The sequence below is a fragment of the Suricata suricatta genome, chromosome 8, assembly GCF_006229205.1.
Source record: "Suricata suricatta isolate VVHF042 chromosome 8, meerkat_22Aug2017_6uvM2_HiC, whole genome shotgun sequence".
NCBI lineage: Eukaryota > Metazoa > Chordata > Mammalia > Carnivora > Herpestidae > Suricata > Suricata suricatta.
The window spans coordinates 34,746,292-34,762,078 of NC_043707.1; the positions used below are offsets into that span (position 1 = coordinate 34,746,292).

The 15,787-nt window shown below is 47.4% G+C and overlaps 2 protein-coding genes across 5 annotated transcripts in view; both read left to right on the top strand.

The window, feature by feature from the left end:
• Window positions 1–15,787, top strand: part of RADIL (Rap associating with DIL domain) — a 61,971-nt gene that overhangs the window by 10,433 nt on the left and 35,751 nt on the right. The window lies entirely within an intron of this gene.
• On the top strand, window positions 1,911–4,490 carry PAPOLB (poly(A) polymerase beta). Its single transcript, XM_029946362.1, is given in 2 exon segments — window positions 1,911–3,806; window positions 3,808–4,490. Coding segments are annotated over 2 exon segments (1,935 nt in total). The 3' UTR covers window positions 3,847–4,490.

Genomic DNA, 15,787 nt, shown 5'->3' on the forward strand with positions numbered 1-15,787 from the left:
TATATACAATGGAATACTATATGGCAATGAGGAAGAATGAAATATGGCCATTTGTAGGAAAGTGGATGGACCTTGAGGGTATCATGCTAAGCGAAATAAGTCAGGCAGAGAAGGATAGATACCATATGTTTGCATTCATAGGTCTAACAGGAGAGACCTGGCAGGGGACCATGGGGAGAGGAAGGGGGAAAGAGAGCAGGGAAGAGTGAGGGACACAGATCAAGGGAGACTACTGAATATTGAAAACAAACCATGGACTGAAAGGGGAGGGGGAGGGAAGGAGCGGGTGATGGTCATGGTGGGGGGCACTTGTGGGGAGAAACACTGGGTGTTATATGGAAACCAATTTGACAATAAACTATTATAAAAATAAATTATATTGTACAACTTGATAGCATTCAAGGACGTCTGGTAGAAACAAAACAAATCTTCTTTGGAAGAACATCTACACAGGCATCTCAAGCCTCACCAGAGATGAGTTTACAATCCCAAAATTACAAGACACATGAAGTGATGCTGGCCTGAGTCAGTAGAAAATAAGCTAGAACCAGATTATCAAGAATTGAGACTAGGAACCATTAGTTATAAAATATTAAGTAAGTTTAGTGTTTAATGAATAAAAGGTAGAAAGAAAACAGGAAAGAATATCTTCCAAAGAGGCAGGAAAGATTTAGAAAAGAACAAGATAATGCTTTTGGTAATTAAAGATCTAAAGATTGAGGGGTACCTGGGTGGTTCAGTTGGTCAAGCATCGAACACTTGATTTCAATTCAGATCACGATCTCTTGATTCATGGGTTTGAGCCCTCCATGGGGGCTCCATGCTATCTGCCCAGAGCCTGCTTGGGATTCTCTCTCTCCCCCTCTCTCTGCCCTTCCCCTACTTGTGTGCGCACTCTCCCTCTCTCTCAAAATAAATTTAAAAAAATGATGTAAGTATTGAAATGGATACTTCAGTGATGGCTTAAACATCAGACTAACTGCACCTGAATTAAAGAATTGAGAGGCAGACCTGGCATCACCCAGGAAGAAAGAGGAGGTAGGAGACATGGAGAACCCAACGAGAGAGTCTGGCACATGTCCACACGAAGAGCATCAGAATGGTGGGGAGAGCATATCTAGGACATGCCTAAGAATCTTCGTGAGGTCATGAGTTGAAAAGCACAAGTCTTACGATTCAGCAGTCATGGTGTAAGATAAAGGAAAAGTGTACCCCTTGGCACGTAGCAGCAATTTCGCAGGACATGGAGGGAAGGGAAGATTGTACAGCTGCCAGAAAGGCAAGCAGGTCAGCCAGACCGCAGACTTCTCAACAGGAGCCCTGGAGAGCCGAGGTGGCACAGGACCTTCAAGGCTATAAGGAACACAACTGTCAACCCAGAGTTGCAGACACATCTACTCCACCAGGCAGGCACCTGGCCACGGAGGACGCAAAGCGGGGGGTGCCTTGCAGCAGCGGACCCTCACCGCGAGGAGTTTGTGAAGGATGTGCATTAGGGCGAAGGCCACCTGAATCTGCTCCTGGAGACGTGTAATAAGTAATGGGAATCAAGGCAGGAGATGGTAAACAGTATTGACAAGACGCACCCCTGCCCACCTGCACTGGCATGAATCCTACAGAGGACCCCCACCCCCAAACTACAATTCCCGGGAGGCGCTGCGCACTGCGCAGGCGCCATAGCATACGTGGCCTGCGTGGCCATTCTAGAACGCCACGTTGAGGGCCCCGGCGCCATGTTGGGGCGGAGAGGAAGGCAGAGAGGTGCTTGAAGCGGCGGGAGCAGAGCGGGAGCGGGTTGGGACTGGGCTGGTAGAAGCCTAGCCCCTTCCGCCGCAGCGGATCATGACCCGGGCAGCGGCTGTGGAGGTCGCGGTGGCGGGGGACGTGGCGTGGCGGGGCCGGCGCTAGAGATGATGCCGTTTCTGGTGACAACCCCTGGATCACAACAGACTCCGCCGCCACCCAAGCACTATGGCATCTCCTCACCCATCAGTTTAGCAGCCCCCAAGGAGACTGACTGCGTACTTACCCAGAATCTGATTGAAACCCTGAAGCCCTTTGGGGTTTTTGAAGAGGAAGAGGAACTGCAGCGCAGGATTTTAATTTTGGAAAAATTAAATAATCTGGTAAAGGAATGGATACGGGAAATCAGTGAAAGCAAGAGCCTTCCACAAGCTATAATTGAAAACGTTGGAGGGAAAATCTTTACTTTTGGCTCTTACAGGTTAGGAGTACACACGAAAGGTGCTGATATTGACGCGCTGTGTGTTGCACCAAGACATATCGACCGAAGCGACTTTTTCACCTCATTCTATGATAAATTGAAACTACACGAAGAAGTAAAAGATTTAAGGGCAGTTGAGGAGGCATTTGTACCAGTTATTAAACTGTGTTTTGATGGGATAGAGATTGATATTTTGTTTGCAAGATTGGCACTGCAGACTATTCCAGAAGATTTGGACCTAAGAGATGACAGTCTGCTTAAAAATTTAGATATTAGATGCATAAGAAGTCTTAATGGTTGCCGGGTGACAGATGAAATTTTACATCTAGTACCAGACATTGACAATTTCAGGTTAACTCTGAGAGCTATCAAATTGTGGGCCAAATGCCATAATATTTATTCCAATATATTAGGTTTCCTAGGAGGTGTTTCCTGGGCCATGCTAGTAGCAAGAACTTGCCAGCTCTATCCAAATGCAATAGCATCGACTCTTGTGCGCAAGTTTTTCTTGGTATTTTCTGAGTGGGAGTGGCCAAACCCAGTGCTATTGAAAGAGCCAGAAGAACGGAATCTTAATTTGCCTGTATGGGACCCAAGAGTAAATCCCAGTGATAGGTACCATCTTATGCCCATAATCACACCAGCATACCCACAGCAGAACTCCACATACAATGTATCTGTTTCAACAAGGATGGTCATGATTGAGGAGTTTAAACAAGGGCTTGCTATCACACATGAAATTTTGCTGAGTAAGGCAGAGTGGTCCAAGCTTTTTGAAGCTCCAAACTTCTTTCAAAAGTACAAGCATTATATTGTACTTCTAGCAAGTGCACCAACAGAAAAGCAACATTTAGAATGGGTGGGCTTGGTGGAGTCAAAAATCCGAATTTTGGTTGGGAGCTTGGAGAAGAATGAATTTATTACTCTGGCGCATGTGAATCCTCAGTCATTTCCGGCTCCTAAAGAAAATCCTGACAAGGAGGAGTTTCGCACAATGTGGGTGATTGGGTTAGTGTTAAAGAAGCCAGAAAACTCTGACGTTCTCAGTATTGATCTTACCTATGATATCCAGTCTTTCACAGATACAGTTTATAGGCAAGCAATAAATAGTAAGATGTTTGAGATAGATATGAAAATTGCTGCAATGCATTTAAGAAGAAAGGAACTTCATCAACTACTACCTAATCATGTGCTTCAGAAAAAGAAAACATATTCAACGGAGGGTGTCACTTTGACAGCTCTGAATGAAACGGAACGTGTCACTTTGACAGCTCTGAACGACAGGAGCCTTGAGTTGGCTGTAGACAGCGAAGACAGCATGTCTGTGCCTTCACCTACTAGCACTATGAAGACCGGCCCAATGACTGGCAGCTGTCAGGGCAGAAACAGCCCTGCTCCCGCTGTCATGGTGGCATCTGTGACCAATGCGCAACTTACTGAAGTTTCCTTGCAACAAGTGAAACCCAGCGAAAGCTTGGGTGCATTGGGGGAAAGCGTTCCTCAGACCGCCTCAAAGCCAGCCCTTTCTCCACCACCAAAGCCCCCAGTCGCCAGAGTTGTCTCTTCAACATGTCTGGTAAACCATCCACCCAGGCCTTCAGGGAGCACTGCAGCAAACATAGCAAATCCTATAGTAGGAGTCTAGTGGACATCCTCACTTGTAAAGGGCCAAGGAGACTAAACGAAGAGGAACAATCTCATGAAGAGACAGAACAACTCCACTAGAAACCATTCAGATAGTGGCTGGCCATGTGGGAAACATCCACTACAGAACTCTCCAGTATCCCTACTCTCCCTGCAAATCCTGCTCCTGTTACCAAGAATTCAGTAAGACAGATTGAACTGACAAAAATAACCTCAAAGGTCCATAAACAGTGTCTGCCAACTCAACCTGTTGTCTTCAAATGCTACAGGGGGAGAGTGAAGGGTGCCAAACTAGATTTGACTCAAAATAGATTTAGCCTTATTTGGTAACTTCCTTTACTTGGCTAATCTTGATCAGAAGTCAAGGTTAGTAGATGAAGCTAGAAGTACTCTTGTTAATGTGTCAGCAGCAGTTGTAGTAACTATTTTAAAGGACTACTGCCCATAAAGAGAGAAAAAGAGGAAAACACCACCTTCCAGCTATATTTGTACCCATGCCTGACATCTGGACTGGATTTATGTTTGATGCATTGTTGGGGAAAATTTGCAATACAAACCGGTATCAGCTTTCCTTATACTGATGATGCACTTCATGTATATTTTTATTAGAAAGTAGAACTAATTTTAAGTGTTCCAGCTTGATGAATTTTAGTTTTTGTCTGAAGAGTTTTCTTCATTGTTAATCTTCAAATGGGATGTTGTTGTGCATCCCGTTACACTTCAGAAAAAGCATAAAAGTACAGCTCACTCGGTCCCTGCGAGGCTGCCATAACCCTTTGAAAATGAAGTGTCGACACAACGACAATGTATATTTGATATTGGAGCAGTAGTTAGTCTTTGGTTTTGCTGGGACACAATCACGAAATGATATATCGGTTTTCTCTGTAGAATTGTTGCAGAGTGCATACAACCAGCAGTCAAACAACAAATGTGGTCCCAGAGCTAACGAAACTCCCTATTCTCTTGCCCTTGATCATTTGTCCTCAAACAGAAGAGCATTTTGCCTCTCCCCTCAGCCCCACCGATCTCTCTGCTTGTGTGCACAAAGTATGCTTGTATGTAGATTCATGAAAAAATCTGGAATGCTAGTATATTCTTAACCATGATGTGAAGCCAACAGTCCTGTGGACTTGTGGCACAAAACACTGGATTTTGGCTCCATGGCTAACATTTTGCTAAAGCTTTCCTAAAAATAGCGAATTGGGAGACAGGTTGTCTGTAGGCCCTGGCTGAGCGCTATGTATGAGAAATTTTGTATGCTCCACAGGATGTCTGTTTGTGGTAAAGTTAATTTCCACTTTGAACATGTAAGCAAAAAGCCATTTCCCCCAAAATATTTAAACCAATTTAAAGGACTCACTAAAATTCATCAGTAAATTTTTTACATATACAAACATAAAAAATAATTCCTAGCAAGCACTTGACATCTAGTCAGCTTTCTGTTTTTCTTTTATCCTACAAGAGCTTAGGAATACCTTTCTTTAAATTAAGAAAAAAAAGACCACCCATAATTAAGCAGCAGAACATCCATGTTTAGGAAACATGAATGGCTCAGATGTAGATGAATGGAAATGTCATCTGCCTTAATCTGGATACAGAGAGCCTGACACACTTTCCAGTTAGCCTGGTCCTGCTTCCTAGCCTCCCCCAACTGTGTTCCTTTCTTCCACATGTGCATTTTTCCTACTAAACTACAATGTCTTATGCCCTTTCCTTGTCCTTCTAGATTCACTTTCCAAGTTTGGAATAGTCTTCCCTTTAGGCTCTGCCGCAATTGAGACTTTCTTTTCCCCCTTACTTTGTGATGGCAAGCACACAGCATTCCTGTTCTCCACGTGTTTGCCCTGTGAAGTCACCTTATGCCTCTGCCACGATAGGTCGGGTGGGAGCACACAGTAACTGTGCATTTCAGGTAGCCATGGGGTCAGGTTGGAATGAACCTAGTCTTGTCATTTTGTTAATACGTGGGGAAAAATTAGTTTAAGTGTTTCATGTAACTCTGCTTGTTCAACCAAGCTGGATACTTGGAACTCTCTAGTTCTCATTACCTGAATATCTGACTAGTTTTTTTTTTCCCCACATGATGTACGTAGTGTCTTATGATTGGAGTCTGTTTTACAGCACCTGTAGCCCTTGTATTTTTCAAGCACTATTTTGAAAACAGATGATGTATTTCTACATTAAAAACAATAAAAATAAACAGCAGAGAAGCAAGCCGAGGGGTTTAAATCTGACAGAGTTCAGATGCTCTTACATTGTTGTGAAGGAGGATAAAAACATGGAGGAATTTTTTGCTTTATAAAGTCTAGACCTCATGTTATATTGTGAGAGGAATATTTGAAAAGGTTAAGACTTCAAGAAGGTAAAAAATGGAGTGGACAACATTTTAATCCAAAGAAGGCAGGAAAGGGCACCTGGGTGTGGCTCAGTTGAGTGTCGACTCTTGTTAATAGGCTCAGGTTGTGATCTCCCTGTTGTGAGCTGGAGCCCTGCATCAGGCTCCTCACTGCGTGGCGCCTACTCGGGCTTCTCCCTCTCCCTCCCTTTGCCCCTCCCCTGCTCGCTCTCTCAGAATAAATAAACTTTAAAAAAAAGGCAGGGGGGAAAAAGGGGGGAGCATAGAAAAAGGTAAAAAGAAAATGCCGTATAGTAGAAATGTAACCAAATATATATCCTTGTATATAACAAATGGACCAAACTTCCTGACTAAGAACTCTCAGGACGCGTGGGAAAACTGAGTGCAGCTGTTTGCTCTTTGTGAGACAGACACAGTCAGAACGTAAGGCCCAAAAGAATGGAACAAAATACATGCCACCAACAAGAAACTGTCATGGCGACAATGTCATCCAAACAGATTTCAGCTCAGCAGTAATTACTGGGGACAAAAGGGACCACTGCTTTAATGTTACTGATACACTTAATTAGTAAGAAATGTGCCAGGAAAATAGAACGATTTAAAACTCGTTTGCATCTAAGTTAGCCTCAACGTACAGTAGTCACATAACAAGCAAGGATTAGGAGAAAGTGCCGACAGTGGTGGTGTCATCGATTTAAAAATGGCCCCTTCATTAATTACTATCAAGCAGACCAAAAAAGAAAAAAAACCAGAAACAAAAACAAAAACAGAACAAGGGAAACAGTTCTGAACACAACAGAGGCTGGCAGGCCTCTCCTATGAAGGGCCAGATAGTAAATATTTTCAGCTTTTGGAGGCCGTATGGTCTCTGTCTCAACTGCCCAACTCTGCCGTGTGCAGTGAAAGCAGCCAGAGACAGATGGCCAGGACTGGGTTGGTTCCCCAACTCTTTGGCCGGTGTTTGTCCTCCCTGATCTGTTGGACATTTATTAAAGTGCCCTTCCCCCAGCAATTGGACAGTGCCCCTTACTCTCAAATAAACATTGGGATGTGCAAAAGCTACGCTCTTGCTTGATCAGAAAGTAAGAGTCAGCATATTGCAAAACACCCGATTCATAGAGCATGTTCTGACTACAAAACAGTAAGGGTTTTTTTTTTTTAATTCAATAAGGAATAGCCTAGAGAAGAATTTCCTGAAGGCGACACACAAGAATTTCAACCTCTGAAGAGACGGGTGAACAGAATCTCTTTAATTGTATTAAATAATGAACAGTGAAAAGTGAAAAACAGGCTAACGTGGGAAGATTATAACACATAAAACTGACAAGTGATTACTATCTGGAATAGATCAAGGACGCCAAGAACAATATGTTTAAGAAAATCAACCCGATAAAACACGGGCAAAAGCAGCACATATTTGCTTTGGAAGAGGAGCTAGGGATAGACAGGAAGCACCAAAATAATGCCCCATCTCATTAGCAGTGAGGATGCACGAATTAAGAGCACAGAAAGAAAGTCTAGGGGCACCTGCGGGCCCAGTCGGGTAAGCATCTGACTTCAGCTCAGCTCACCATCTCACGGTTTGTGAGTTCGAGCCCCACATCAGACTCTGTGCTGACACTCAGAGCCTGGAGCCTGCTTCAGATTCTGTGTGTATCCCTCTCTCTGCCCATCTCCTGCTCATACTCTGTGTCTGTCTCTCTCTCAGACATAAATTAACAAAAAAAAATAATTAAAAAAAGCAAGTAAGTCTAATCACCTCCTGGTTTGTGGAGGAGGAGGAGGAGGTTCTTTAAGAGTGCTGTGGGAGCAGGACGTACCTTGGCCTGCTTGCGAGCTGTGGGAGACCATTGGACTCACCTGGCACCACTGGCCTACCCATGTGCCTCTGGCACCACACTGTGGGGCACCGATGTGCTTCATTTTACCGGTCCCCCAAACCTTCAGGGAGCCAGCCTGTGGGCCCCCTCTGCAGCTGCATGCAGAACCGTTCACGCCCCCCGCCCAAGTTACCTCTGGAGTGCGTGTAAATCTGATCTGCATATGCCATGGTATCAGAAGAGTCGGGAAGCATTTTCCTAGAGGCTGTTTCCCATGGGTCACCAGGACACGAGTACAGGGGTGTTGGTGGCAGCATTTTCTAATAGCTTAAAGCTTGAAATAACCCCAAAACCAAAACCGGAGGGGGGATAGTAGTGTATTCACGCAGTAAGCGGTATGGAACTGTGAGAGTCAACGAATCCTACGTATGTACGGCAACGCAGGTGTGTCTCGGATGGTCAAGGAAGAAAGAAAATGGCAGAGAAATAGCGTGATAGAAGCAAAGCAGAGCAGTGTAATTTGGGGTCACAGAAAGGTGCGGTCTAACCATAAATCACAGATGAGGGAAGGTCGAATGCAGATTCCAGAATAGTGGTTCCCCTCGGTGGGGTGAGGGCTGGGGAACAGGCAGGGAGGTGTAGTCTGGAGAACACCGGGAGCTTGGAAATTTTCCGCCTTTTCCAAGCTGAGTGGTAGCTGAAGTGGGGTTCACTTTATTATTAGTCTAAATGCTTTGGTACATGTGGAATCTTCCACGGTCAAAAAAACGGAGACCGAGCGGGGTCTTAGCAGCCTCCATATCAGTTAGGAACTTCACTTGGCCTTGTAACAGTAGGTGAACCCAGTGCAGGTTTCCTTTCTTTGGTGGTACAGCAGTGGTAGGTTCAGGGCCCACCGGGTGGCTTTCTAGGTCTCCCGGGACCCATGGCTCCTTCCATGGGCAGTCCTCCCCCACCATTCCAGTTCATGCCTTCAGTCCGGAAGGTCTCCTCAAATGCATGATGCTTGTGGGGCCACTGCTGTCACATCTGCATTTAAGGCAGTAAGAAGGCAGGAAGGGGGAGCCAGGCAAAGGTGTCCCTGCAAACCGTGTCCTCCTGTGGAGTTTTCCTCTAAGTCTCAGCGGAACATTCCCTCCTCTCACTGACTGCCACCTTAGCCGCATGGCCACGCGTGTCTGCAAGAGGGACCAGGAGAGGTTGTTTTGTGAGCTGGGCACACAGCCTCATTGGTCCTCAGCATCATGCTGTCAGGAAGGAGGAGAGAATGGACACTGGCAGGCAGGACTAGCGTCCCTTTCCCAGCACTCAGATATTTACGAGTTCAAACATGCCTAAGTAACTCAGGGATCGAAGACTTGAATGTGAGTCAGAACTCGTGGGATGCAGCTGCTCTGGGACTTAGAGGAGGGCTGTAGCTTCAATGCTAATACTGGGAAAGAAAGACTAAAAACCGAAGAGCTGCCTGCCTATCTGATGAGGTAAAAATATAGAGCTAACCAATTCAGTGAGAGAAGAAAGGAAACCATGGAGAGTAGAAAACATGCAGGAGAGAGGATCAACGAAATGAAAAGTAGGTTCTTTGGAAAGACTACTCAAAACTGGAGAGACTGATGAGGAAAAGTAAAGACGATACATAAATCATCTCAGAGGCATAGGACGGTAGAGCTACAAACACAGTAGGGGTTTTTAAAAAAGGATCTTACAGGGGCACTGGGGTGGCTCAGGTCATGATCTCACAGTTTGTGGGTTCAAGCCCCACGTTGGGCTCTGGGCTGAGAACTCGGAGCCTGGAGCCTCCTTTGGATTCTCTCTCTCCCTCTCTCAAAAATATTTTTTAAAGGATATTACGGATAGCTTTCTGCTAGTAAGTTAAAAAACTTGGATGAGATGGGCAGTCTCTTGAAAAAGATACAGCCTATCAGAGCTCACTCAAGAGAGGCGGAGTACTTGGACAGTCTTGCCGGAGTGCGTGTGAGCCATTCAAACACGCACCCAGACCAGACGGAACCATGAAACCACCAGCCCCGAAGACTGTCCAGGCCGGTTCTTCCTCTTGCTCAAGGACAAGATTACCCCAGCGCTGCACCCCAGACTGTGCCAGAGAACAGAAGGAGAAGCGGTTTATGAAACCAAGAAAACCTTCATATCAGAACCAGAGACGGGAAGGATGGGAGACGCGGGGGCGCCTCCCCGGACTCCCGTGTGCGGCAGGCTCCGGGCTTTGGTGTCTCTCAGCACCACGGTTCTCTTTCCCGAGGACTGGCCAGGGTGTTGCGGACGAGAGCAGCGCCTGCCTCTGCGTTCCCTCCTGCTCAGGTTTTGGCCTAACAGTTTCTTCCTCTGTCATTTCTGCCCCGTATCACCGGTGTTAGTTGTTCTCGGTGGCAATGTCGTCCTTGTCCAACGTCAGCTGCCTAGTCCTGCCCAGACCACTGGATTTTAGGGAAGGAGCGCTCAGTGCTAACAAGCCACTCGCATTTCATTTTACATAAGTGAGTTCCCATGACACAAACACGTTTTCCTTCACCGTGAGTTCTGCTCTCTGGCCTGTCAGCGCCTCTGCCGTTCTCATCCCTCCTGATTTCCTCTTGTCAGCCTAGTACGTGCCTGCATTAGTTTTCCCTTGCTATATGATCAATTCCTCCAGACATAGCAGCTTTAAACGGCACACACCCCTTAGCTCACTGGTCTGAAGCCCGCGTGGCACGGCTGGGGTCTCAGGGTGTCCCAAGGTCGAACCCGGTGTGTCAGCCTTACTGTGGGAAGAACTCAGTTCCTCGTGGTTATAGGACCGAGTTTCGCATTTCCTTGCTGGCTGTTTTCTTGGGGTGTCCCCCCTCAGGCCATAGCGTGGCACCAGCTTTCCCCATGTTCTCCGAATCTTTGACCTCCTCTCCACTCGTAAAGGCTCATGTGCTTCAGTGAAGCCCACCTGGGTTTAGATGAACCCAAAGTGAACTGATTAATGAAATTAGTTACATCTGTAGAAACCTCTTTTGCCACAAAATGAAGCATCACCCGTGGCATGATGGCTTCCACATTGACAGGTCCCTCCCACGCCCTGGGTGTGGGTCACTGGGGGTCATCCTAGACCCCGGGCAGCCAAGATCCACAACTACGTCCATGGACAAAATGCTCCAGTGATCTCCAGGCCCCACAGTCTCCTGCTGTTACGTAGCCATTTGTGTCCAGATGCTTGTCATGTGCATAATCTAAGTCAGGTGTGGGGCGGGTGCCTGACTACATCCATTAACTGCAGCTCCATTGGGGGAGGGCTCAGTGCTCCCCACCTATGGGCCAGTGGGACCAGAGGCTCCCAGCATGCGGTGGCTGGCCAGGTGCAGGACGTGTGTCATGGCGTTCTGTGTCACAAAGGGGGCAGGGGACGGCGAGAAGGAGTCGACGGTGCAGGTGGTTTTGAAATGCAGCCAGGCGAGCTGCAGCTGGGGGCTGTGGTTAGATTTCAAGGCCAAGGCCTGGGAACACTCTGCTGGCTGTCTTCTGGGCTCTGAGCCACGCTTTGGTTGTTCTGAAAGATGGGACTCGTCTGGGTGACTTTTTTGGGGCTTCAGGCCTATGGGGAGCCTGTCTGCGTGCCGGGCTCCCCCTGTTGCTGCTCAGAGCTGCTTGCTGCTGAGGACCTGCCGGCTGGGCCGGGCCTGCATTCTGGGGCGTTCGACTGTCAGACACGCTGCACCGCAGATGCTGCCCAGATGGCCCTCCTCAATTTCCAGCCTCTGCTGAGAGATAAGGACGCCCTTCAGCTTCTCCAGGGCCCCCGATTCGGTTAAGAGAACTGGCGGGCTGTACCCTTAGTGCCTTGAGAGGCTGTTTGTGTGGCCCAGGGCTCTGGCCTTCCGGTCTTTCTGAGGTATCAGGAGAGGGCTGAGCAGGACACGGAGCCTTCTCTCGGTGCCTCCTTTGTCGTCCGGGGATGCTGCGGGATTTCAGTCCTTCAGGCCCGGTTCCATTCCGGTTCCCAGCTCCTGACGTGGCTCTCCCTCTTTGCCTCTTGAGACAGCGCAGGAAAGCCGGTGGCTGCTCCTGAGTCCTCCCGCAGGGCAGGGCCCCCTTCCCGGGTTCCTGGGAACAAGCCACCATGTTCTTCAGAGCCTCTGCTGCAGCCCTCTCAAAGTTCCCACTCCTGGGACACGGTACCCGGCGGCTTCGAGGCCGTTTAGCCAGGCGTCCTCACTACCACCCCCCCCAAGCCCCACCAACCACCAGAAACCTAGTGGCTTCAAACCACACCCTGTAGTGTCTCACAGTTTCAGGGGGTCGGGAGTCTGCCATGGGGTTGGTGGACCCTATGCCCCTCCGGGGGACTGGGGTCTTTTCTGGAGTACGGGACCCTCAAGCCCACAGGTTATTGGCAGCATTTGGATCCTTGGGGTTGTAGCACTGAAGTTCAAACTCTTCTCACACATCTAGGCTCTGATTTCTATGACCAGCTGAGAAAACCCCCTGCGTTGGTGGCACTCTGTGATTAGGTTGGGCCCCCTGGCTTGTCTCGGTATCATAAGACCAACCTGTCAGAACCTTAATCCATCTGCAAAATCTATTTGCCCCTGAACACATTCATGGGAACAATCCCAGGACCGGGAGATCAGGGGTCATCTTAGAATTCTGCCTACCGCAGTGACCCTAGTTGTTCGCGCTTGGGGGATCCTGCATGGACCTACTCAAACGTGTACTCACACATGCTTTGGGTCAAAGTTTGTTGTTTCAGAAATGGGACCACATACTTCCTTTTCTTGCCAAACTCCTTTTGGAGGTCTCCCCATATGTGTGATAGTTCCCACTCGCTGGTTTTAAGCGTTACGGAATATTCCATGGTGTGGATGGAGCACTATGTATATTTTGGGATCTTTGAGAACAATTTTGAAAGCGTTTTCCTATATATAATGTATTTCCCTGAATCAAAGGTGTTATCAATTGCTAGATTGCTGGTACCCACTTACAACCAAGTTAAAACACCACTTAGTTAAATTGGAACACTGTGCCTTACTATTACCTAGGATTCTTTTGTACTTCTCTAAAGAGCTCTCATAAACCTAAGGATTTATTTAATCAGGGATTATCATCTCTATTAGTTGCATGCATGCACGGAAAGACAAATAGTGAAATAAACCCAGTGACCAAATCTCCTTTTCAACTCTCAGCAGTTGGTGCACCCACGTGCTGCCAGGACACCCACCCTGCGCCGTTTTGGAGGCAAGCATGCCACTGTTCTCTCTGTGATTTTCTTCCGAGCCGTGGGCGTGAAATTCTGCAAGTTTGCACACAGCAGCCAGAAGTCCTGTTCGTTCTTCAAGTAAAGCTTGTGTCTGAAATATTGCAGCGTCTCTCCCCTCCCCCCAGCCCCCGAGGAATAACCAAGTTTCCACATCACAGCTGCCACCTGGCTGGCATTCCACAGGAATATCGGATGCTTTCCAGTTTCAGAGATGCAAATCATGTCTGGGATCCTTCCTTCCTTCAGTAGATTGAACGGGACATCCAGTTAACGTTTATTTACTTTCACCAAAGCCCCACGGTGCACAGCTTTCCCGTTGCTAATTAAACACCAGGCACCGCACACGGTGCTCCAGTCTGCCCTTCTTCCCCGTTTTGCGATCCTCCGAGGAAATCATTTTAATCTGTGAACGATTTGGGGGGGGGGGGTCATTTATTTCCACAGCTTAAAATAAGCAGCCTACCCTGTGACTATTTGGATTTCTTAAAATCGCGGGTCTAGCTTGTGACCTCTGGCCACGAGGACTGTCCATGCAGTTAGGGCTGGGACCAGATGAGAAGCAAGCGGGGTGTGCAGTGTTACGGCCAGATGTGGCTTTTCACGACAGAAGGTGGCCCATATGAGGGTTACGTTTCCTGCTAGTCCAACCTTTAGTTCCTTGGAAGTGAATTATTGTCCAGTGATTTTTCTCCCTCTCTTGGTACTTCTCACAAGTGCAGGGCCAATTCTCTGCTGGCACGGTGCTCAGATCTATGGTGTATTTTCTCAGTTCTGGCGTTTTGGAGTCTGCTGCTCCCGAAGCCTGCTCTCAGCTGTTGCTCCCTTGGTGTCTCTCTGGGAAGGAGCACCTTCTAGGTGCCCCCTTCCCCTCCCGTCCTGGTGCAATCTCTCCCTAGTGGCTTCCTGAGAAAGTGCACTTGGGAATTAAAATTGCTCCAGACCTTGTATGTCTAAAAAGGTCTCCATCCTACTTCCACACTTGATTAATAGTTGATCTGTGTGTAGAGTTTTAGAATGAGAGCAACTTTCTTCCTAGAGTTTTGAAGGCGCTGGTCCCTTTCCAGTAACTTCCAGCACCCCTTCTAGAAGCTATTAGACTTGTCAGCTCTCATGCTCACTTGCTTTCTTCTCCTTCTGGAAACACTGAATCTCTCTTTGCTGCTCCCTCTCCAGCCTCGCTCTGAAGAGCCAGGATGTGTGCCTTGGGAGGGGTGTTTCCACTCTCCTGTTGCCTTCTTATTTAAGAAAATCATGGTCGTATCTATTAGCATACTTATTCAAAATATACCCAATTGCGTATTTTGACCCTTCATGCATTTTTAACCGCTCTTGTGTGTTGGGCTTGGAATGGGCCATTTTAATCTAAAAACTCATGATCTGAAAAATTTAGAACTCTTCTGAAAAATTACGTTTATTCCTCTGACGATTTCTTCGGGCTCTTCTGTTACGCGGGTTCTGGATCTATTTTTCTGATTTTTTTGGTTTCCTAGCTTCTCTCCTTTGTCCTTTTGCTCTACTTACAAAGCACTTTCCTCAACTGCCTCTTGTAGCCTGTGGGGTCAGCATGGGGACCTTGTTCCAGAGCGGTGGCGGGGGTGGGGGTGGTGGGGGGGGGGGGGGGGATGGGGAGAAGTACAGGGCCCTTCTCTGGGGGCAGAGTTCGTAATGGGTGGTGAGAGACCGTTCAGCTTCTCCTGCTGGATCCAGGGGACGCCCACCTGGCAGTCTAGAGGGGACAGCTGTCGTGTCTGTGTGTGCTAGCTGTCACTGCGCACTGCGCATGCCACGCAGTGCTCCCCTCGAACGGTCTCCGTGACGTCTCGTCCCCTCGGGGGACCAGACGGCTTCGGTTCAGCTAAGGAAAGTTCTCGCGTGTGCCACCACACGGCTCTCGCTTGCCGCAGTCCTGGAGGCTCTGTTTGCATCTGTGAGTGACTAACAAATGGCTGAAGCACTTTGTCTACTCAGTTACCCATTATCTTAATTAGGTGATTAGTTCCTTCTAGAGAGGGAATATTATTTCCTGACCGAGACCAGCATTGATGTGAGAAGGTCCAAGGGTTACCATGGAAACAATGCTGTCAGTGCTTTAAAATGTAATTTCTCTCCACCTAAAAAGAAAAAAAAGATACTTCCGTTGTTGAAAATTTGGAAATAGGGAAAATTTAAAGAAGAGAATAGAAATCACCTAAAATGTCCCCTTAGTATTCCAGTCTCTTAGTATTGCATTTCTTATGCAATTGAAATCAACTTACATGCATGTCCTCAACTTTCTTTAATGTATTTATTTACTCATATTATGAACATAATTTTTTATTTTTTTAAGGTTTGAGAGAGCACAAGTTGGGGAGGGGAGGGGCGAGAGAGAGAATGAATGAATGAATGAATGAACGAACGTCCTAAGCAGGCGCCACATCATCAGTGCAAAGCTTGGTGTGAGGCTCAAATTCACGAGCTGTGAGATCATGACTTGAGCTGAAGTTAAGAGTTGGACACTTGACCCA